Genomic DNA, 23420 nt, shown 5'->3' with positions numbered 1-23420 from the left:
TGATAGTTCCTCTTGGAGGATTTTACCTTTGATGAGAATGAAGTGCCCTTCCTTGTCTTTTTTGATGACTTTGGGTTGGAAGTCAATCTTATCAGATATTATAATGGCTACTCCAGCTTGTTTCTTCCTACCATTTGCTTGGAAATTTGTTTTCCAGCCTTTCATTCTGAGGTAGTGTCTATCTTTTTCTCTGAGATGAGTTTCCTGTAAGCAGCAAAATGTTGGGTCCTGTTTCTGTAGCCAGCCTGTTAGTCTTAGTCTTTTTATTGGGAGTTGAGTCCATTGATATTAAGAGATATTAGGGAGAAGTAATTGTTGCTTCCTTTTATTTTTGTTGTTAGAGTTGGTGTTCTGTTTTTGTGGCTGTCTTCTTTTAGGTTTGTTGACGGATTACCTTCTTGCTTTTTCTAGGATGTGGTTTCCCTCCTTGTATTGGTTTTTTTCTGTTATTATCCTTTGAAGTGCTGGATTCGTGGAAAGATAATGTGTGAATTTGGTTTTGTCATGGATTACTTTGGTTTCTCCATCTATGGTAATTGAGAGTTTGGCTGGGTATAGTAGCCTGGGCTGGAAATTTTGTTCTCTTAGTTTCTGTATAACATCTGTCCAGGCCCTTCTGGCTTTCATAGTCTCTGGTGAAAAATCCGGTGTAATTCTGATAGGCTTGCCTTTATATGTTACTTGACCTTTTTCCCTTACTGCTTTTAGTATTCTATCTTTATTTCGTGCATTTGTTGTTCTGATTATTATGTGTCGGAAGGAATTTCTTTTCTGGTCCAGTCTATTTGGATTTCTGTAAGCTTCTTGTATGTTCATGGGCATCTCTTTCTTTAGGTTTGGGAAGTTTTCTTCTATAATTTTGTTGAAGATATTTGCTGGTCCTTTTAGTTGAAAATCTTCATTCTCATCTACTCCTATTATCTGTAGGTTTGGTCTTCTCATTTTGTCCTGGATTTCCTGGATGTTTTGAGTTAGGATCTTTTTGGATTTTGTATTTTCTTTGATTGTCCTGCCGATGTTCTCTATGGAGTCTTCTGCACCTGAGATTCTCTCTTCCATCTCTTGTATTCTGTTGCTGATGCTCGTATCTAAGGTTCCAGATTTCTTTCCTAGTGTTTCTATCTCCAGTGTTGCCTCAATTTGGGTTTTCTTCATTGTCTCTACTTCCCTTTTTAGGTCTTGGATGGTTTTATTCAATTCCATCACCTGTTTGGGCTGGTTTTCCTGCAATTCTTTAATGGATTTTTGTGCTTCCTCTTTAATGTCTTCTACCTGTTTAGCAGTGTTCTCCTGCAATTCTTTAAGGGATTTTTGTGCTTCCTCTTTAATGTGTTCTATCTGTTTAGCAGTGTTCTCCTGCAATTCTTTAAGGGATTTTTGCGCTTCCTCTTTAATGTCTTCTACCTGTTTAGCAGTGTTCTCCTGTATTCCTTTAAGTGTGTTATTAAAGTCCTTCTTGATGTCCTCTACCATCATCATGAGATATGCTTTTAGATCCGGGTCTAGCTTTTCCGGTGTGTTGGGGTGCCCTGGACTGGGCGAAGTGGGAGTGCTGGGTTCTGATGATGGTGAGTGGCCTTGGTTTCTGTTAGTAAGATTATTACGTTTACCTTTCGCCATCTGGTAATCTCTGGGGTTAGTTGTTATCGTTGTCACTGTTTAAAGATTGGAGCAGACTCTGTGTTCCACTCACCAGAAGTCTCAAAATCCTGTGGCAGGTGTCATGGGTAGCTGGCAGATGTCAGCTGACCCTGCACTCTAGCTACCCCGGTGCTCGTCAGACTGGAAGAGGCTTGTGGCCCTACTCAGGCCGGTTTTCTGCTTCCCTAACTACTGCAGTCTCAGGTCCCGCACGATTGGACTGGAGCAGAAGCTGTGTTCCACTCACCAGAAGTCTTAAGATCCTGTGGCGGGTGTTGTGGGTAGCTGGCCCAGTTTAAGATTTTTAAATGAGCAAACCTGTGTGATTTTATTTAAGAGATAAAATAATACCTTAAATATATACATATTTACACACACATGTAAATATATTATAATATATACATAAATGTATGAATAGCTGTTGCTAGAAAAGAAATTATTTCTATATTTAAATGTTTATTTAAAATAAAAAGATTAAGCAGGAAAGGAAATAGGCAAGGATTAGAAAAACAAATTCACATAGAGTTACAATTACAAAAACTTCATGAAAAGACCTAATTTACTCATATCTGCATGTGAATGCAGCACTGTTTGCCGGCAGTATAGTAACAGGCCCTCAGCAAATATTTACTTCCTGAGTAAGGATGCCTGTTCTACCCATCAAACTGGAAAAGGATTGTTAAACAATGTAAATCTATAAAACAAGGCACTGTATCAATTAACTAGCAATTTGAACAAGGAATATGAAGCATTTGTATTTTGCACTTTTTTCAAATAAGTTATTTTGGTTGTGTTTGCCTTAGCTTTTTAAAATAATTTCACACATGAATGAAAATATCAGTCTACAGTTTTCCTGCCTCCTTCACTCCGCATTCCAATTCCTCCCGTGTTCTGCTGCTCCCTTTCAAATTAATGATCTCTTAAATTGTTATTTTATATGACTAGATATACATTTACATACATATACACATACATGTATACATATGTATGCATATATTCACATACCAAATGTATTTGTATATGCATATATATGCATACACACTAAATATATGAAGGCAGAGTCATGTAGTGTTGCTCATAAGTATGTATTTTAGAGCTGACCATGTGGGAGTGGATAATCTATCATGGGGCTCCTCTCTGTAAATGGCTGAATCTCCTCTTTTTTAAAAAAATAATATAAATATTTTATTTATTCACTTTTCATCCCACTCACTGTCCCCTTCACCATCACTTCCTCTCGTAATCCTTCCACCCTCATCTTCTCCTTTGAGCTGGTGGGCTCCTCCCCCTGGGTTTTCTTCAACTCTGTCACTTCAAGTGTCTGCTAGGCTGGGCACTTCTTCTCCCACTGAGGCCAGACAAGGTGCCCAGCTATAAGAAGAACATATCCCATGTACAGGCAACAGCTTTTGGGATAGGCTCCGCTGCTCCAATTGTCTGGAAGCCATATGAAGACCAAGCTGCACATTTTCTACATGTGTGCCAGGAAGCCTAGGTCCAGCCCCTCCTGGCATCCAGGTTAGTTGATTCTGTTTGTCTTACTGTGGAGTTCCTATCCTGTTAGGGGTTATAATCCTTCCCCCTATTCTTCCATTAGACTTGCCAAGTTTGACCCACTGTTTAACTGTGGGTGGATGCTTCTGTCTGAGTCAGCTGTTGGGAAGATCCTCTTAGAGAACACTCATGCTAGACTCGGGTCTGCAAGCATAAGAGTATCATTAATAATGTCAGGATTTATGCTTGCCAATGGGATGGATCTCAAGTTGGGCCAGTTATGGGTTGTCCATTCCCTCAGTCTCTACTCTATCCTCACTTCCTGCATTTCTTGTAGAGAGGATACATTTTGAGTCTAAACTTGTAGGGGGGAAGGGGATATTAGTGTCCCTATATCTCCACCTGGCCTACCTCACCACAGGAAGCAGCCTTTCCAGACTTCATATTCCCAATGCTATGAATCACAGTTAAACACACCCCCATTGATTCTTGGGTACCTCTCCAACCCCAGGTATATGTCACTTCCTGGAGAAGCCCCCTTTTTGTCAGTTGCACATTTTCATTCATTCTCATGGCCATCTGGCCATACCCTACCCCTTCCCACACCCAACCCTAACAACTGCCCCACTCTCCTCCCAATCCCCTCTCCCACCCAATTCCCTCCCTCTATCTGCCTTCCACAACTATCCCATTACACTTCCACATGAAACTCAAGCATCCTTGCTTATGCTCTCCTTCCTATCCAGCCTCCTTGGGTCTGTAGAGTGAAACATGGGCATCCTGTATTTTTGTGCTGGGTGATTTTATGGCTAATATCCACTTATAAGTGAATACATACTATGCATGTCCTTTTGGGACTAGGTTACCTCACTCAGGATGATATTCTCGTGATCTGCATCCACTTGCCTGTAAAATTCATGATGTCTTTGGTTTTTATAATGGAATAGTATTCCATTGTGTAGATATCCATTCTTTAATTGAGGGACATCTAGGTTGTTTCCAGTTTCTGGTTATTATAAATAAAGCCATTGGTGTTCTGTTTAGGAAATTGTCTCCTGTACCAATGTGTTCAGGGGTATTTCCCTATTTCTTTTCAATGATATCACTGTATGTGGTTTTATGTTGAGGTCCTTGATCCACTTATTCTTGAGTTTTGTGCAGGGTGATAAGTATGTGTCTATTTTTATTCTTCTACATGGTAGACATCCAATTAGACCAACATCATTTGTTGAAGATGATTTCTTTGTTTTCCATTGTATGATTTTGGCTTCTTTATCAAAACTCAAGTGTCCATAGGTGTGTGGGTTTATTTATTGGTCTTCACTTTGATTCCATTGATCAACATGTCAGATTCTGTACCACTACCATGCAGTTCTTTTCGCCATTGCTCTTCAGTACAGCTTGAGGTCAGGGGTGATGGTTCCTACTGAGTTCTTTTATTGTTCTGGACTATTTTGGCTCTCCTGGGATCATCATTTTCCCATATGAAGTTAGATTCTCCTTCTCTTGGTAGCCATTAATTGCTTATAGTTCTTGATCTAGTGTGAGCCTTGTCCTCTTTCCTTATCTGTGCTGGCATGCCAGTTAGTGCTGTCATTGTGCTGGTCTTGTACACGTCCGTGTAGTGCTAGTGTTTATCAGGGTATCTTCACTATCACATACAGAAGACACTGTCTTAAAGAAGATGCCCTGTCCCTCTGGCTCTCACATGGCTTCTGTTCCATCTTCCACCAGGCTTACTGAACCATAGGTACACACGTTTTGCTGTAGATGGATCAACTGGGTTTGCCCGTAGTTAGCTGGACTCTGCCGTTTGACCAGTTGTCTATTTCTTTAAGAAGTCTCTGGTGTGAAAAGAAGCTTCTGTGATGAGGGTGGAAGGTTTGCAAGTCTGTATTTAAAATGTACACTAGTTCAGGAAAGTGGCCATAGTAGGCTCTCCACTAGTTAGCTAGGTGTAGAGTACCAAGCATAAATTTCCTTATTTTGAGTAGGCCTAGAGCCTAGTGACGTGGCTTTTATGGGTCTGTCTTTCTGGGCTGGTCAGTACGTGGTTCACAAGCTTCATAGATGCAGACTATAGATTGCTTTTCTCCATTGGAAACATCCCTAACACCTTCCAGTGTCATGAAAGTTGCACCTAAGAGGGGAACCTTCCAGTGCAGCTCCAGCTTGATTTTTTTTCAAGTGCTGTAGCTGATGTGGATGGTGTCTTGCACAATGCCCTCTTGCTTTCAAGGTCAGGGAAGCAACCCAGGGCAACAACACTGGCCCACATTGTTCTAGAAGTCTCTTCAACTCCCATGACCAATAACAGGAATGAAGATTACCCAGGCCTGGCATTGAGATTTTGTAAGTCTCTGGCTCTTTGAGAAAACATTATCACTGACACGGCATAATTTAATTAGTTTAAGCTGTATACATATCTATGTGCATAGACTTGCATATGTATTTTATGTGTGTATGTTAAGTCAACATAAAATAATACATTCCCTTATGCCTTTCTCAAACCTCCTTAATGTTATTCTCCCCTCCCTCACTCTCTCAGTATCTCCCTCCCATTCCTTCCCTAGTAAGAGTCCCTGTGTTCATTTTACCAATATCCCCCTTAGAGCTCTTACTTCTGTGGCCCATGGTCCTTTGTATTTTCCATATTGCAGAGCTTATTCCCAATCTTAACATTTAATGCTAGGATAAGGAAGAACATGTAGTGTTTTTACTTTTAGATAAAACTAAAACTGGTAAAATATTTTGAACACAAGATACCTACTGTGAACAAAGTTGCATTTTTTAAATAAATTCACAATACTGTTAGTATAAATAACAAGCAGAACCCAAGACTGTATAAGATAATATGAATTGTTATCTCCAGTGAGAACATTTACTCCACCATAAATACAAATAAAGATATAAAAGAGCCATGAACCACATATTGTGACTAAAGTCAGTGAGTAAGAGATATGGCTTCCCCTCCTCCAGTTGCCTCCACGGCAAGATTATTAGGAAACTCCGAGAGAAGAAAGTGCTGACCCACTCTGTCATGCTACTGACATTTGTTAATGTTTGTAGTTCTCTCAAAATATTAATTAATTTCTTCCTCTACAGTTTATCTACGTTGCCCAGAAACCACTAGCTTCCTGGAATTTTTATTAAGAATTCCATATTCTTGCCATGTTTCTCAGATACTGTGGCTTCTGCCAATAAATCCTAATAAATTTTTCACTTCTTTTCTTTCAGTAACATCCTAAAGGATCTGATTCAGACTCAAATTAATCACTGATCAGGTTAATGGCTCCTAGGAGTTTACTTCCGATAGCCCTTATTATATTAAATCAAACTTGATAGTGAGCTAGATCATTGCTCCGTTGGGCTTTCATAAAAGCACTGGTATTTAATATGATTTATGACAAGTTTTCTCCTAATATCTTTGCTTATTGTGTGCTTTCATTTTAAAACATTTTGTGCCAATGGCACTGTTCAATATCTATCACACGTTTAAAATATTTTATAGGAAACATTTACGGTAAAATATGTCACATTTTTATTATAGGCACACAATAATGAACAAGAGCCATTTAACTTACAACCAAAATATTAAGATTTTACATAGTTTTGAAAAATTATATGTGCATGTGTACATCTTGCTTATTAAAAAGATAGCTTGTGTGGCAACAGGGCCAGGAGGCTTAAAGTGTGATTCTTTTTAAGCTTTGCAGCAAAGGGGCTGCTCTGGGGAAACCCTTTGAAGCACACGCTGAAGACATAGCAAGCATCGCAAGTTTCATTGAGACAAAGCTCGTCACATGCTACCTACGTATGCGGAAGCCTGACCTTGCCCTGAACCATGCACACAGGTAAAACGAAATGCCAAAGGCTAAGAACTGTGCATCCAAATCTGGGTTTACCTGGTAGCCTTCCATTGTATTTCAGTTTAAGATTGAAACTCAAAGATTCTACATCACCTGATGTACAAATCTGAGCAAATCACAAATCAGGAAGCCCACAGAGGGATCAACCCCTAGAGGAAGAAAAAACAAAACAGAACAAAACAAAACAGAGGTGGATGTTCACAATGCAAAAGCAATTGCATCAGGAAAGAAAGAAAAATGAGAATAAGATAAGGAGAGGAGACACTGAGGGAAAGGAGAGCTTGTAAAACTACAGAGAACATGGGGAACAGACAGGACTGTGGACTGTGGTTGACTCAGAGGACCTTGGCATCCTCCAGTCAGCTTTCCAAAGGCATCAACTGTTGTTATCTCTGTCCTTAAAGGTTTGCAATTCATGTTTGCATCCTTCTCGAGAGTTAAGTATGGCTCGGTAACACATGTGGATTCCTAGAATCTCCATGGTTACTCGGCCTACCTTGCAGGCTATGAGAATGTACCTGCCCCACAGTCTGCTTCCTTAAAGATCTTCCTCTCATGGTGAATGATCCATGGGAAGCTGCAGGAAAGATGAGTGGATTGTGCTGAACTGTTCACAGGCCTCTTGGTGATATGATGGTTCCCTCTTGCCTGGCTTGCATCAATCTACTGAGGTCTTTTGTGCTTTTCATTTTCTAAGTCGTTTTTTTTTCAATTAGATATTTTCTTTATTTACATCTCAAAACCCTGTGTGCCCTCCCCCATGACCCTCCTCACAAACCCACCCACTCCTGCTTCCTGGCCATGGCATTCCCCTATAATGGAGCATAGTACCTTCACAGGACCAAAAACCTCTCCTCCCATTGATGACGGACTAGGCCATCCTCTGCTACATATGCAGCTAGATCCATGTGTTCCACCATGTGGGTTTGTTTTTTTTTTTTTTTTTTTTTGGTTGGTTGGTTTAGTCCCAGGGAGCTCTGGGGGTACTGGTTAGTTCATATTGTTGTTCCTCCTATGGGGCTACAAACCCCTTCAGCTCCTTGGGTCCTTTCTCTAGGTCCTTCATTGAGGTCCCTGTGCTCAGTCCAATAGTAGTCTATAAGCATCCAACTCTGTATTTTTCTGGCACTGGCAGAGCCTCTCAGGAGACAGCTATATCAGGCTTCTGTCAGCAAGCACTTGTTGGCATCCACAATAGTGTCTGGGTTTGGTAACTGTATATGGGATGGATCCCCAGGTGGGGCAGTCTCTGCATGGTCATTCCTTCAGTCTCTGCTCCACGCTTTACCACTATAACTCCTTCCATGGGTATTTTGATCCCCCTTCTAAGAAGGGTGGAAGTACCCACAAGTTGGTCTTCCTTCTTCTTGAGTTTCATGTGGTTTGTGAATTATATCTGGGGTATTCTGAGCTTCTGGGCTAATATCTACTTATCAGTGAGTGTATACCATGTGTATTGTTTTCTGATTGGGTTACCTCACTCAGGATAATATTTTCTAGTTCCATCCATTTGCCCAAGAATTTCATAAATTCATTGTTTTTAATAGCTGAGTATTACTCCATTGTATAAATGTACCACATTTTCTGTGTCCATTCCTCTCTTGAGGGACATCTGGGTTCTTTCCAGTGCCTAGCTATTACAAATAAAGCTTCAATGACTATAGAGGACCATGTGTTCTTATTACATGTTGGAGCATCTTCTGGGTATATGACCAGGATTGATATTAGTGGGTCCTCAGGTAGTATCATGTCCAATTTTCTGAGGAAACACCAAACTGGTTTCCAGAGTAGTTGTGCCAGCTTGCATTCCTACCAGCAATGAAGGAGTGTTCCTCTTTCTCCACATTCTCTCCAGTATCTGCTGTCACCTGAGTTTTTGATCTTAGCCATTCTGACTGGTGGGAGGTGAAATCTCAGGATTGTTTTGATTTGCATCTCCCTGATGACTAAGGATGTTGAACATTTATTTAGGTGCTTCTCATTCAGTCTATATTCCTCAGTTGAGAATTCTTGGTTTACATCTGTATGCCATTTTTAATAGGGTTATTTGGTTCTCTAAAATCAAACTTCTTGAGTTCTTTGTATATATTGGATATTAGCCCTCTATCAGATGTAGGATTGGTAAAGATATTTTCCCAATCTCCTGGTTGCCATTTTGTCCTATTGACAGTGTTCTTTGCCTTATAGAAGTTTAGCAATTTTATGAGATCCCATTTGTCAAGTCTTGATCTTAGAACATAAACTATTGGTGTTCTGTTCAGGAAATATTCCCCTGTACCCATGTACTCAAGGCTCTTCCCCAGTTTCTCTTCTATTAGTTTTAATGTATCTGGTTTTATGTGGAGGTCCTTGTTCCACTTGGACTTGAACTTTGTACAGGGAGATAAGAATGGATCAATTCACATTCTTTTGCATCCTAACCTCCAGTTGAGCCAGCACAATTTTTGAAAATGCTGTCTTTTTTCCACTAGATGGTTTTAGCTCCCTTGTCAAAGATCAAGTGACCATAAGTGTGTGGGTTAATTTCTGGGACTTCAATTCTATTCCACTGATCTACTGCCTGTCACTGTGACAATACCATGCACTTTTTTTTTTATCACAATTGCTATGTAATACAGCTTGAGATCAGGGATGGTGATTCCACCAGAAGTTCTTTTATTGTTGAGAATAATTTTCCTATCCTAGGTTTTTTTGTTATTCCAGATTAATTTGCAAATTACTCTTTCTAACTCTGTGAAGAATTGAGTTGGAATTTTAGTGGGGATTGCATTGAATCTGTAGATTGCTTTTGGCAACATAGCTACTTTTACTATATTAATCCTGCCAATCCATAAGCATGGCAGATCTTTCCATCTTCCGAGATCTTCTTTGATTTCTTTCTTCAGAGACTTGAAGTTCTTATCATACAGATCCTTCACTTGCTTAGTTAGAGTCACACCAAGATATTTTATTTGTGACTATTGTGAAGGGTGTTGTTTCTCTAATTTCCTTCTCAGTCTGTTTATCCTTTGTGTAGAGAAAAGCCACTGATTTGTTTGAGTTCATTTTATATCCAGCTACTTTGCTGAAGTTGCTTATCAGGTTTAGGAGATCTCTGGTGGAATTTTTGGGGTCACTTAAGTATACGATCATATCATCGGCAAATAGTGACAGTTTGACTTCTTCCTTTCCAATTTGTATCCCTTTGATCTCCTTTTATTGCCTAATTGCTCTGCTAGGATTTCAAGTACTATATTGAATAGGTAGGGAGAAAATGGGCAGTCTTGTTTAGTCCCTGATTTTAGTGGGATTGTTTCAAGTTTCTCTCCATTTAGTTTGATGTTGCCTACTGGTTTGCTGTATATTGCTTTTATTATGTTTAGGAATGGGCCATGAATTCCTGATCTCTCCAAAACTTTTATCAAAAGTCTTGGAGAAGGCGTGTTGGATTTTATCAAATATTTTCTTATCATCTAATGAGATGATCATATGGTTTTTTTTCTTTGAGTTTGTTTATATAGTGGATTACATTGAGGGATTCCATATATTGAGCTATCCCTGCATCCCTGGGATGAAGCCTACTTGATCATGATGGATGATCATTTTAACGTGTTCTTGGATTCAGTTTGCAAGAATTGTATTGAATATTTTTGCATCAAAATTCATAAGGGAAATTGGTCTGAAGTTCTATTTCTTTGTTGGGTCTTTCTGTGGTTTAGGTATCAGAGTAATTGTGGCTTCATACAATGAATTGGATAGAGTACCTTCTGCTTCTATTTAGTGGAATAGTTTGTGAAGCACTGGAATTAGATCTTCTTTGAAGGTCTGATAGAACTCTGCACTAAGCTTTCATTGTGTTCCATAAGTTTGGGTATGTTGTGGCTTCGTTTTCATTAAATTCTAGAAAGTCTTTAATATCTTTATTTCTTCCTTGGTCAAGTTATCATTGATTAGAGTGTTGTTCAGCCTCCATATATATATGTGGGCTTTCTATTATTTATGTTGTTATGAAGACCAGCCTTAGACCTTGGTGATCTGATAGAATGCATAGGATTATTGCAATCTTCTTGTATCTGTTGAGGCCTGTTTTGTGACTGATTATATGGTCAATTTTGGAGAAGGTACCATGAAGTTCTGAGAAGAAGGTGTATTCTTTTGTTTTAGGATAAAATGTTCTATAGATATCTGTTAAATACATTTGTCTCATAACTTCTGTTAGTTTCACTGTATCTCTCTTTTTTTTATCTCCCATTGCTGAGATGGGATGTTGAAGTCTCCCACTATTATTGTGTGTGATTTAATGTGTGCTTTGAGCTTTAGTAAAGTTTCTTGTATAAATGTGGGTGCCCTTGCATTAGGAGCATAGATATTCAGAATAGAGAGTTCTTCTTGGTAGATTTTTCTTTTGATGAATATCATGTGTCCTTCCTTATCTTTTTTGATAACTTTGGGTTGGAAGTCGATTTTATTCAATATTAGAATGGCTACTCCAGCTTGTTTCTTGCAACCATTTGCTTGGAGAATTGTTTTCCATCCTTTTACTCTGAAGTAGTGTCTGTCTTTGTCCCTGAGGTGGGTTTCCTATATGCAGGAAAAAGTTAGGTTCTGTTTACATAGCCAGTCTGTTAGTCTATGTCTTTTTATTGGTGAATTAAGTCCATTGATATAAAGAGATATTAAGGAATAAAAAAAGATTGTTGCTTCCTGTTATTTTTGTTGTTAGAGGTGGAATTATGGGGGTTTTATGGTTATCTTCATTTTGGTTTGTTAAAGAAGATTATTTTCTTGCTTTTTCTATGGTGTAGTTTCCCTCCTTGTGTTAGAGTTTTCCATTTATTATCCTTTGAAGAGCTGGATTTGTGGAAAGAAACTGTGTAAATTTAGTTTTGTTGTGGAAATACCTTGGTTTCTCCATCTATGGTTATTGAGAGTTTTGCTGGGTATAGTAGCCTGGGCTGGCATTTGTGTTCTCTGAGGGTCTGTATGACATCTGCTCGGGATCTTCTGGCTTTCGTAGTTTCTGAGGAGACGTGTAATTCTAATTATTCTGCCTTTATATGTTACTTGACTTTTTCCCTTACTGCTTTTAATATTCTTTCTTTGTTTTTCACATTTACTGTTTTTATTATTATGTGACAGGAGAAATTTCTTTTCTGGTCCAGTCTATTTGGAGTTCTGTAAGCTTCTTGTATGTTCATGGGCATCTCTTTCTTTCGATCAGGGAAGTTTTCTTCTATAATTTTGTTGAAGATATTTACTGGCTCTTTAATTTAGAAATCTTTGCACTCTTGTATACCTATTATCCTTAGTTTTGGTCTTCTCATTGCATCCTGTATTTCCTGGATGTTTCGAGTTAGGATCTTTTTACTTTGCATTTTCTTTGACTGTTGTGTCAATGTTCTCTATGGTATCTTCTGATCTGAGATTCTCTCTTCTATTTCTTGTATTCTGTTGGTGATGCTTGCATCTATGTCTCCTGATTCTAGGTTTTCTATCTCCCAAGTTTTCTCCCTTTCTGATTTCTTTATTGTTTCTATTTCCATTTTTAGATCCTGGATGGTTTTGTTCAATTCCTACACCTGTTTGGTTGTTTTTTCCTGTAATTCTTTAAGGTATTTTTGTGTTTTCTCTTTAAGGGCTTCTAGCTGTTTACATGTGTTCTCCTGTATTTCTTTAAGGGAGTTATTTATGTCCTTCTTAAAATCCTCTATCAGCATCATGAGATATGATTTTAAATTCACATCTTGCCTTTCTAATATGTTGGGGAAACCAGAACTTGCTGTGGTGGGAGTACTGGATTCTAATGATGCCAAATAATCTTGGTTTCTGTTGGTAAGATTCTTGTGTTTGCCTTTTGCCAGCTTGTTGTCTCTGGGGTTAGATGTTCTTGCTGTCTCTGGCTGGAGCTTATTCCTCCTGTGGGTCTGTAAGCCTATGTCAGCACTCCTGGGAGACCAGCTCTCTCCTGGCAGAACTTGTGTGTACGGAGGGCTCTGGAACAGCCCAAGCTCTGGGTACAGATGGGGACTGGAAGGATCCTGTCCCAGCTGCTCCACTGTTCTTTTGCCCCCATGTGCTCCTTGTCACTTTGCTCCATACAGTTATTGGAGAGAAAGTGGCTATTTCACCTCTGAGCCCAGGAGTAAAAGCACTCCTGGGAGAACAGGACTCCTCTGGATCAGCCTCAGCTCAGGGTGCAGATGGTGCACTGGAAGGATCTTGACCCAGCTGCTCCACAATTCCTGTTTTCCACTCTCTCCTGGCTAGCCCTGCTCCACACAGTTTATGGAGATAAGTGGCTCTCTCACCTTTGAGCCCAAGAGTGAAAACACTCCTGGGAGAACAGGTCTCTCCTGGCAGGACCCATGCACAGGATCAGCCTCAGCTCGCTGGTGCAGATGGCGGACTGGAAACTCATTTTCTATGTCTTATACCCTCATACTGTTTTGTATACAAGTGGCAAAACTTTGTCACTGTGAAACCCAAATCCCTTCATGTTAGTAGTTGCCATAAGGATATACCATGATGGTGGGAGATCTGCCACCACAGGAAAGTCCATTCCAGACATGGCTAGGATGGGTTGCCACAGCTCTCGAGTCACTTGACTTGAAATCAAAGACCTACAGACAACAAAAGCACTTTGGAACTCATAAGATAACCCTGAAAGAAGCTCTCCTATGTATGTAAACTGCAGAATCCAAACCCCAAAGGAAAATTCTTCCTTCACTAGTCTCTCCGGAATCATTTTCCATAATCATAGCCCAACTCAGTAACAGGATACGTAGCCTTTCAAAGCATTTTGTTCTGATTCCATTTGAAAGAGGCAGTACTGGAAACACCTATTTCAGTATGTCAAAAATATTAGAATTCAGGATTATTTGGGAGTATAGTGTGAAAAACCCTATTACAATTGTAACTAGTTTTCTAGAAACTACGTAGGTATAAGTAAGCAATAATAAGTTTAGATGTGCAGAACGCAATTATATGTCACCCTTTCATGCTTTATCACACACCAAAAGAAAAACCACTATGGAAAATATCTCTTAAACGTCAGAATGGATTGAAGGGTTTTCACATCACATTTAATTGTGAAAGTACCTCAAAAGAAATGGCCATGTAAAAATTCTGTTCACTTTATTACAACATGTAATGAGAACAGAGAATCAAGAATCTCTAATTTAAATGGAAGGGCAATAAGGTGCTACCGTTCCTGGTGCTGGAAGAATCTACTTACTGTTTAGAGGAAGATATTTTCTGTTTTAAAAATAGTGATGCTTTTTCAAGACCATTGAAATTACTGGGGTGAAATATGATTGATGATGATGATGATGAACTTGACATGTGGGGATTAACTTTAGTCTACTGTTTTCTTGTGTAAAACAGCTTTTGTTTCCATTTCTAAATTTGAACAGTAAGTAATAAATGTGAATATAAAGAGATTAAGCGGTCAATTAAAACAATAATGTAGCAAGACAAAACAGCCATTTTACTGTGCATGTCACATGGGTAGCACTACAGAGGCAGTGCCCACGATTTCTGTAGTAAACCATTTTCAAAGTTCCCAGGCTTTGAAAACAGAGTCTGACACATCATCAAACAAATACATTTCATAAAATAAATTAATCAGGATATTTTGTTTATAAATAGCTCACACCATTAGTTATACGATGCAGAATTCTGTATTGTCTTATTACCACATCGTGATAGTTGATACTAATCACGAGTCAAAATTAAAATGTTCCTTTTTGCATTTATTTGCATTTGCTGAAGCATCTTCCTTTAATTTTATGTAAATGAAAGGTCTACTGCATATCTTCATCTTGTTAAACAAAAAAAATTGGCCTTAAAACCATCAGGTAGTTCTGCTTCTGATTCTTATCAGAATAATTCTTATCAGCATAAATGCATGTGCATTTGTCAAGTAGACTGAAAAACCTGGAACTATGTAGTTCTAAAATCAACAGAAATACTTGAGAAATCAATCAGCATGCATTGTTAGCTAAATACATTATACAAAGGCTTGAGAAACAACTGTTAACAAAAGTTGTTCTTTTCTTGTTCTTCTAAGAAACCCAAACTGGCAAACACAGACATCACTCTTTATTTCAACCCAAAGTGATACCTAGACACATGAGGGTCAGATGTTCTCCAGCATCAAACCAGAGCCACCATCCACTAGAAGGAGCTTCACACATCTCTAAGACTGGTTCCTAATGACACTCACCTGTCAAAACACAAATCCTGCCACAACATTTTACTTATTATTTAATTGTGTTTTATATGTATAGTTGTAAAAACTCTAATGGGCATATCACTTTTGGTTATTCCCCAGTTTTGTTACCATAATGTGGCACAAAATATGAACACTAACATTCCAAATGTGTGGAAATTTTCCAGGTTTGATCCCCTTATAATGATGGCATACACTTTTCAGTTCAACAAGTGTTTAAGTATACATTTGTAAATGGGAAATTTATGCTCCTTGTTTATCCACAGAACTTTAAAAAGAAAAGTAGAAAGTATATGAATATAGTAAATAAATACATGAGGGAAATAGATCTTACGATAAATGCCATGAAGAAAATAAGCATAATTTTATGATATAAAGGCAGTATAGTATGTTGAATGAAATAACAGTATAGAATCTAACCACCTACATTTAAAATTCTGAATGTTTCTTCCACAACTTAGCATGAATTTAATTTTTAATAACATTGGGTTATAATAATATACCTAATTCACAATTATTATCTCATAGTATATTATGAATCATTAATCATAAATTCATGGTTTTTTATTCCAGCCACAATACAATTACTTCTATCAAGTCTGTCTTCCTACTATAAAAAAAAATCTATAAAACTGGGCAAGATATATTAAGTAATTCCTATTGGGTATTCACAGTTTTTAAAACAAGAATAATACTTGAAAGGAAGAAATTCATAATCTTATCAGCTTTTGTTGGGCTTCCTTTCCACCTTAACTATAGGCAGCATAGTAAACTACAGTAGCAGTTTGCTGAGTAAGCCGAGGTCTGAAAAGTATGCTCACAAAGCTGTCACTGAAAGGCAAGTGTCTACTCTAGCATGTCTATAGTCATCATTCTTATTCAGCTCAATGTTTGTACTTACTGCACTCATGAGCATATTGAATTATATTATCTCAAAAATAAAAAAATATTAAAAAAAAATGAAGGCCAGTGACTGAGGAAGACATAGCTCCATAAAAGGACTTGGAAACAGAGTCTGCCTGAGGCTTCCAGGCTCTTACTTGGCCATGTGAAGAATGAGCATCCAGGCAACACAAGTTTTCTGCTAACCAGAACTAAGTATTTGTTGAAAGTGATAAATCCTCTTAATTCTAGGATGTGTAGGGAATCGACATAAGATGTCTCACCTCCTGCTCCACACATTCAGCTGAGACCTGGAGCACTTGAACTTTAAGAGCAAGGACATGAGCGCCATCTTGGTCTCGGGACTCCACCGAACTTAGGAACTTAGTCTGCACAGGTGAGAGTGTGCATCACAGAAGCAGACAGCTTCTGGGACAGGCGGGAGCCACAGAGCCGCTGAGGCAGAACCCTTTTTGGGCCGCAGATATCCAGCCACCCTCCCAGCCGGAGGACAGTGGTCCGCCCAGCACGGGACCCCTCTGCCTCAGGAGCAGGGAGCGCCATCTAGGTTCTGGGACTCCGCCAAACTTAGGAACTTAATCTGCACAGGTGAGAGTATGCACCATAGAAGCTGACAGCTTCTGTGACCTGCCAAAGCAACACAGCATCTGGGAAAGATCCTGTTTTGGGCCTTCTTCTTTGGCCAGGAGGAGGTCCAAACACCAGATATCTGTGTACCTTCCCTGTAAGAGGAGAGCTAGCCAGCAGAGAGTGCTCTAACCACTGAAACTCAGGGGAGAGAGCCTGTCTCCCAGGTCTGCTGATAGATGGTAATCAGAATCACCAGAAGAACAATCTCTAAACAGAGACAACTATAACAACTAACTCCAGAGATTACCAGATGGCGAAAAGTAAACGTAAGAATCTTACTAACAGAAACCAAGACCACTCACCATCATCAGAACCCAGCACTCCCACTTCGCCCAGTCCAGGGCACCCCAACACACCCAAAAAGCTAGACCTGAATTTAAAAGCATATCTCATGATGATGGTAGAGAGAGGATATCAAGAAGGACTTTAATAACTCACTTAAAGAATTACAGGAGAACATTGCTAAAGAGTTACAAGTCCTTAAAGAAAAACAGGATAACACAATCAAACAGGTAGAAGTCCTTAAAGAAAAACAGGAAAAGACAACCAAACAGGTAGAAGTCCTTAAAGAAAAACAGGAAAACACATCCAAACAGGTGATGGAAATGAACAAAACCATACTAGACCTAAAAAGGGAAGTAGACACAATAAAGAAAACCCAAAATGAGGCAACACTGGAGATAGAAACCCTAGGAAAGAAATCTGGAAACATAGATGCAAGCATCAGCAACAGAATACAAGAGATGGAAGAGAGAATCTCAGGTGCAGAAGATTCCATAGAGAACATTGGCACAACAATCAAAGAAAATGGAAAATGCAAAAAGATCCTAACTCAAAACATCCAGGAAATCCAGGACACAATGAGAAGACCAAACCTACAGATAATAGGAGTGGATGAGAATGAAGATTTTCAACTCAAAGGACCAGCAAACATCTTCAACAAAATTATAGAAGAAAACTTCCCAAATCTAAAGAAAGAGATGCCCATGAACATACAAGAAGCCTACAGAACTCCAAATAGACTGGACCAGAAAAGAAATACCTCCCGACACATAATAATCAGAACAACAAATGCACTAAATAAAGATAGAATACTAAAAGCAGTAAGAGAAAAAGGCCAAGTAACATATAACGGCAAGCCTATCAGAAATACACCAGATTTTTCACCAAAGACTATGAAAGCCAGAAGATCCTGAACAGATGTTATACAGACACTAAAAGAACACAAATGCCAGCCCAGGCTACTATACCCAGCCAAACTCTCAATTAACATAGATGGAGAAACCAAAGTATTCCACGAGAAAACCAAATTCACACATTATCTCTCCACGAATCCAGCCCTTCAAAGGATAATAACAGAAAAAAACCAATACAAGGACGGGAACCACACCCTAGAAAAAACAAGAAGGCAATCCCTCAACAAACCTAAAATAAGACAGCCACAAGAACAGAATGCCAACTTTAACAACAAAAATAACAGGAAGGAACAATTACTTTTCCTTAATATCTCTTAATATCAATGGTCTCAACTCCCCAATAAAAAGACATAGACTAACAAACTGGCTACACTAAAAAGACCCAACATTTTGCTGCTTACAGGAAACTCATCTCAGAGAAAAAGATAGACACTACCTCAGAATGAAAGGCTGGAAAACAATTTTCCAAGCAAATGGTATGAAGAAACAAGCTGGAGTAGCCATTCTTATATCTGATAAGATTGACTTCCAACCCAAAGTCATCAAAAAAGACAAGGAGGGACACTTCATACTCATCAAAGTTAAAATCCTCCAAGAGGAACTATCAATTCTGAATATCTATGCTCCAAATACAAAGGCAGCCACATTCATTAAAGAAACTTTAGTAAAGCTCAAAGCACACATTGCACCTCACACAATAATAGTGGGAGACTTCAACACACCACTTTCACCAATGGACAGATCATGGAAACAGAAACTAAACAGGGACACAGAGAAACTAAGAGAAATTATGAATCAAATGGATCTGGCAGATATCTACAGAACATTCTATCCTAAAACAAAAGGATATACCTTCTTCTCAGCACCTCATGGTACCTTCTCCAAAATTGACCACATATTTGGTCAAAAAACAGGCCTCAACAGATACAAAAATATTGAAATTGTCACATGCATCCTATCAGATCACAATGGACTAAGGCTGATCTTCAATAATAAAATAAATAATAGAAAGCCAACATTCACGTGAAAACTGACAACACTCTTCTCAATGATACCTTGGTCAAGGAAGGAATAAAGAAAGAAATTAAGGACTTTTTAGAGTTCAATGAAAATGAAGCCACAACATACCCAAATTATGGGACGCAATGAAAGCATTTCTAAGAGGAAAACTCATAGCTCTGAGTGCCTCCAAATAGAAACTAGAGAGAGCACACATTAGCAGCTTGACAACACACCTAAAAGCTCTAGAACAAAAGGAAGCAAATTCACCCAAGAGGAGTAGACGGCAGGAAATAATCAAACTCAGGGGCGAAATCAACCAAGGGGAAACAAGAAGAACTATTCAAAGAATCAAACAATCAAGGAGCTGGTTCTTTGAGAAAATCAACAAGATAGATAAACCCTTAGCCAGACTCACTAGAGGGCACAGGGAAAGCATTCTAATTAACAAAATCAGAAATGAAAAAGGAGACATAACAACAGATCCTGAAGACATCCAAAACACCATCAGATCCTTCTACAAAAGGCTATATTCAACAAAACTGGAGAACCTGGATGAAATGGAGAAGTTTCTAGACAGATACCAAGTACCAAAGTTGAATCAAGATAAGGTTAATGATCTAAACAGCCCTATATCCCCCAAAGAAATAGAAGCAGTCATTAATACTTTCCCAACCAAAAAAAGCCCAGGACCAGATGGGTTTAGTGCAGAGTTCTATCAGACCTTCAAAGAAGATCTAATCCCAGTTCTTCACAAACTATTCCACAAAATAGAAACAGAAGGTACTCTACCCAACTCATTCTATGAAGCCACAATTACTCTGATACCTAAACCACAAAACGATCCAACAAAGATAGAAAACTTCAGACCAATATCCCTTATGAATATTGATGCAAAAATCCTCAATAAAGTTCTTGCTAACCGAATCCAAGAACACATCAAAACAATCATCCATCCTGACCAAGTAGGTTTCATCCCAGGGATGCAGGGATGGTTCAATATATGGAAATCCATCAACGTAATCCAGTATATAAACAAACTCAAAGACAAAAACCACATGATCATCTCGTTAGATGCGGAAAAAGCATTTGACAAGATACAACACCCATTCATGATAAAAGTCTTGGAAAGATCAGGAATTCAAGGCCCATACCTAAACATGATAAAAGCAATCTACAGCAAACCAGTAGCTAACATCAAAGTAAATGGTGAGAAGCTTGAAGCAATCCCACTAAAATCAGGGACTAGACAAAGCTGTCCACTCTCTCCATACCTATTCAACATTGTACTTGAAGTCCTAGCCAGAGCAATTCGACAACAAAAGGAGATCAAAGGGATACAAATTGGAAAAGATGAAGTCAAAATATCACTTTTTGCAGATGATATGATAGTATATATAAGTGACCCTAAAAATTCCACCAGAGAACTCCTAAGCCTGATAAACAGCTTCAGTGAAGTAGCTGGATATAAAATCAACTCAAACAAGTCAATGGCCTTTCTCTACACAAAGAATAAACAGGCTGAGAAAGAAATTAGGGAAACAACACCCTTCTCAATAGTCACAAATAATATAAAATATCTTGGCGTGACTCTAACTAAGGAAGTGAAAGATCTGTATAGTAAAAACTTCAAGTCTCTGAAGAAAGAAATTAATGAAGATCTCAGAAGATGGAAAGATCTCCCATGCTCATGGATTGGCAGGATCAACATTGTAAAAATGGCTATCTTGCTAAAAGCAATCTACAGATTCAATGTAATCCCCATCAAAATTCCAACTAAATTCTTCAACGAATTAGAAAGTGCAATCTGCAAATTCATCTGGATTAACAAAAAACCTAGGATAGCAAAAATTCTTCTCAAGGATAAAAGAACCTCTGGTGGAATCACCATGCCTGACCTAAAGCTTTACTACAGAGCAATTTTGATAAAAACTGCGTGGTGATGGTATAGTGACAGACAAGTAGAACAATGGAATAGAATTGAAGACCCAGAAATGAACCCACACACCTATGGTCACTTGATCTTCGACAAGGGAGCTAAAACCATCCAGTGGAAGAAAGACAGCATTTTCAACAATTGGTGCTGGCACAACTGGTTGTTATCATGTAGAAGAATGCGAATTGATCCATTCCTATCTCCTTATACTAAGGTCAAATCTAAGTGGATCAAGGGACTTCACATAAAACCAGAGACACTGAAACTTATAGAGGAGAAAGTGGGGAAAAGCCTTGAAGATATGGGCACAGGGGAAAAATTCTTGAATAGAACAGCAATGGCTTGTGCTGTAAGATCGAGAATTGACAAGTGGGACCTCATGAAACTGCAAAGCTTCTGCAAGGCAAAAGACACCATCAATAAGACAAAAAAAAACCACCAACAGATTGGGAAAGGATCTTTACCTATCCTAAATTAGATAAGGGACTAATATCCAATATATACATAAAGAACTCAAGAAGAAGCCGGGCGTGGTGGCGCACACCTTTAATCCCAGCACTCGGGAGGCAGAGGCAGGTGGATTTCTGAGTTCGAGGCCAGCCTGGTCTACAAAGTGAGTTCCAGGACAGCCAGGGCTACACAGAGAAACCCTGTCTCGAAAAACCAAAAAAAAAAAAAAAAAAAAAAAAAACAAAAAAAAAAAAACTCAAGAAGGTGGACTCCAGAAAATCAAATAACCCCATTAAAAAATGGGGCTCAGAACTGAACAAAGAATTCTCACCTGAGGAATACCGAATGGCAGAGAAGCACCTGAAAAAATGTTCAACATCCTTAATCATCAGGGAAATGCAACTCAAAACAACCCTGAGATTCCACCTCACACCAGTCAGAACGGCTAAGATCAAAAATTCAGGTGACAGCAGATGCTGGCGAGGATGTGGAGAAAGAGGAACACTCCACCATTTTTGGTGCGATTGCAAGCTTGTACAACCACTCTGGAAATCAGTCTGGCGGTTCCTCAGAAAATTGGACATAGTACTACCGGAGGATCCAGCAATATCTCTCCTGGGCATATATCCAGAAGATGTTCCAACCGGTAAGAAGGACACATGCTCCACTATGTTCATAGCAGCCTTATTTATAATAGCCAGAAGCTGGAAAGAACCCAGATGCCCCTCAACAGAAGAATGGATACAGAAAATATGGTACATTTACACAATGGAGTACTACTCAGCTATTAAAAAGAATGAATTTATGAAATTCCTAGCCAAATGGATGGACCTGGAGGGCATCATCTTGAGTGAGGTAACACAATCACAAATGAACTCACACAATATGTATTCACTGATAAGTGGATATTAGCCCAAACCTTAGGATACCCAAGATATAAGATAAAATTTGCTAAACGCATGAAACTCAAGAAGAATGAAGACCAAAGTGTGGACACTGTGCCCCTTCTTAGAATTGGGAACAAAACACCCAGGGAAGGAGTTACAGAGACAAAGTTTGGAACTGTGATGAAAGGATGGACCATCTAGAGACAGCCATATCCAGGGATCCATCCCATAATCAGCTTCCAGACACTGACACCATTGCATACACTAGCAAGATTTTGCTAAAAGGAACCAGATATAGCTCTCTCTTGTGAAATTATGCCGGGGCCAAACAAACACAGAAGTGGATGCTCACTGTCAGCTATTGGATGGAACACAGGGCTCCCAATGGAGAAGCTAGAGAAAGTACCCAAGGAGCTAAAGGGATCTGCAACCCTATAGTTGGAACAACATGATGAACTAACCAGTACCCCGGAGCTCTTGTCTCTAGCTGCATATGTATTAAAAGACGGCCTAGTTGGCCATCACTAGAAAGAGAGGCCCATTGGACTTGCAAACTTTATATGCCCCAATACAGGGGAATGCCAGGGCCAAAAGAATGGGAATGGGTGGGTAGAGAAGGGGGGGGTATGGGGGACTTTTGGGATAGCATTGGAAATGTAATTGAGGAAAATACGTAATAAAAAAAAAGAGCAAGGACATGTCAGAAATAATTGTCTGAGGATTAAGTTCTGTGTCCAACTAGACCTGTTAAGTATAAGATGAGGGTAGTTAAGGAAAGAGCATCACACACTAAAATAAAACAAGCAAATGCCTTGAATCTGTTTCAGGAAGATACCATCATCCCAAGTCCCTACACAGCTTCATCATGATACACAGCATAGAAAAAAGAATTGCTAGATATGTGCAGAAGCAGGAGAATGAAACTGTACTTAGAAGGTAATCAGTCCAAAGAAACAGTTCCCACAATGCCGAGCAACGGGACTGGTACACAATGATTCCAACAATGGTGAGGGGAAATGTATTCAAGGCCCCTGAAATAAAACTAGTTCTAACTAGTGAGCTGAGAACAGTCTCAGGAGAAGATTAGAAGCTGAAGCAAGGTTAGAACCAGGGACAGGATGGACACATAGCTGGGGAGGTTATAAGCCCTATAAGTATAATCTAAAAGTTATTATGCTTAGTGCCCCATAATTCCTTTGTTATACC

The 23420-nt window shown here is 39.0% G+C and overlaps 1 protein-coding gene across 2 annotated transcripts in view; it reads left to right on the top strand.

Moving 5' to 3' along the window:
- The window catches only part of Spata16 (spermatogenesis associated 16), a 344381-nt gene that overhangs the window by 91518 nt on the left and 229443 nt on the right, over window positions 1-23420 (top strand). For both annotated transcript variants that reach the window (XM_085835355.1, XM_021158236.2), the window contains exon 3: window positions 6844-6989. In XM_085835355.1, the coding sequence (XP_085691481.1) occupies window positions 6844-6989 (146 nt within the window). The remainder of the gene's footprint in view (window positions 1-6843; window positions 6990-23420) is intronic.

This window comes from Mus caroli, unplaced genomic scaffold (assembly GCF_978045245.1).
Source record: "Mus caroli unplaced genomic scaffold, Mus_caroli_1 scaffold_3, whole genome shotgun sequence".
Lineage (NCBI taxonomy): Eukaryota > Metazoa > Chordata > Mammalia > Rodentia > Muridae > Mus > Mus caroli.
Note: the sequence above shows the minus strand (reverse complement) of the source record. Positions and strands in the feature narration are given on the sequence as shown.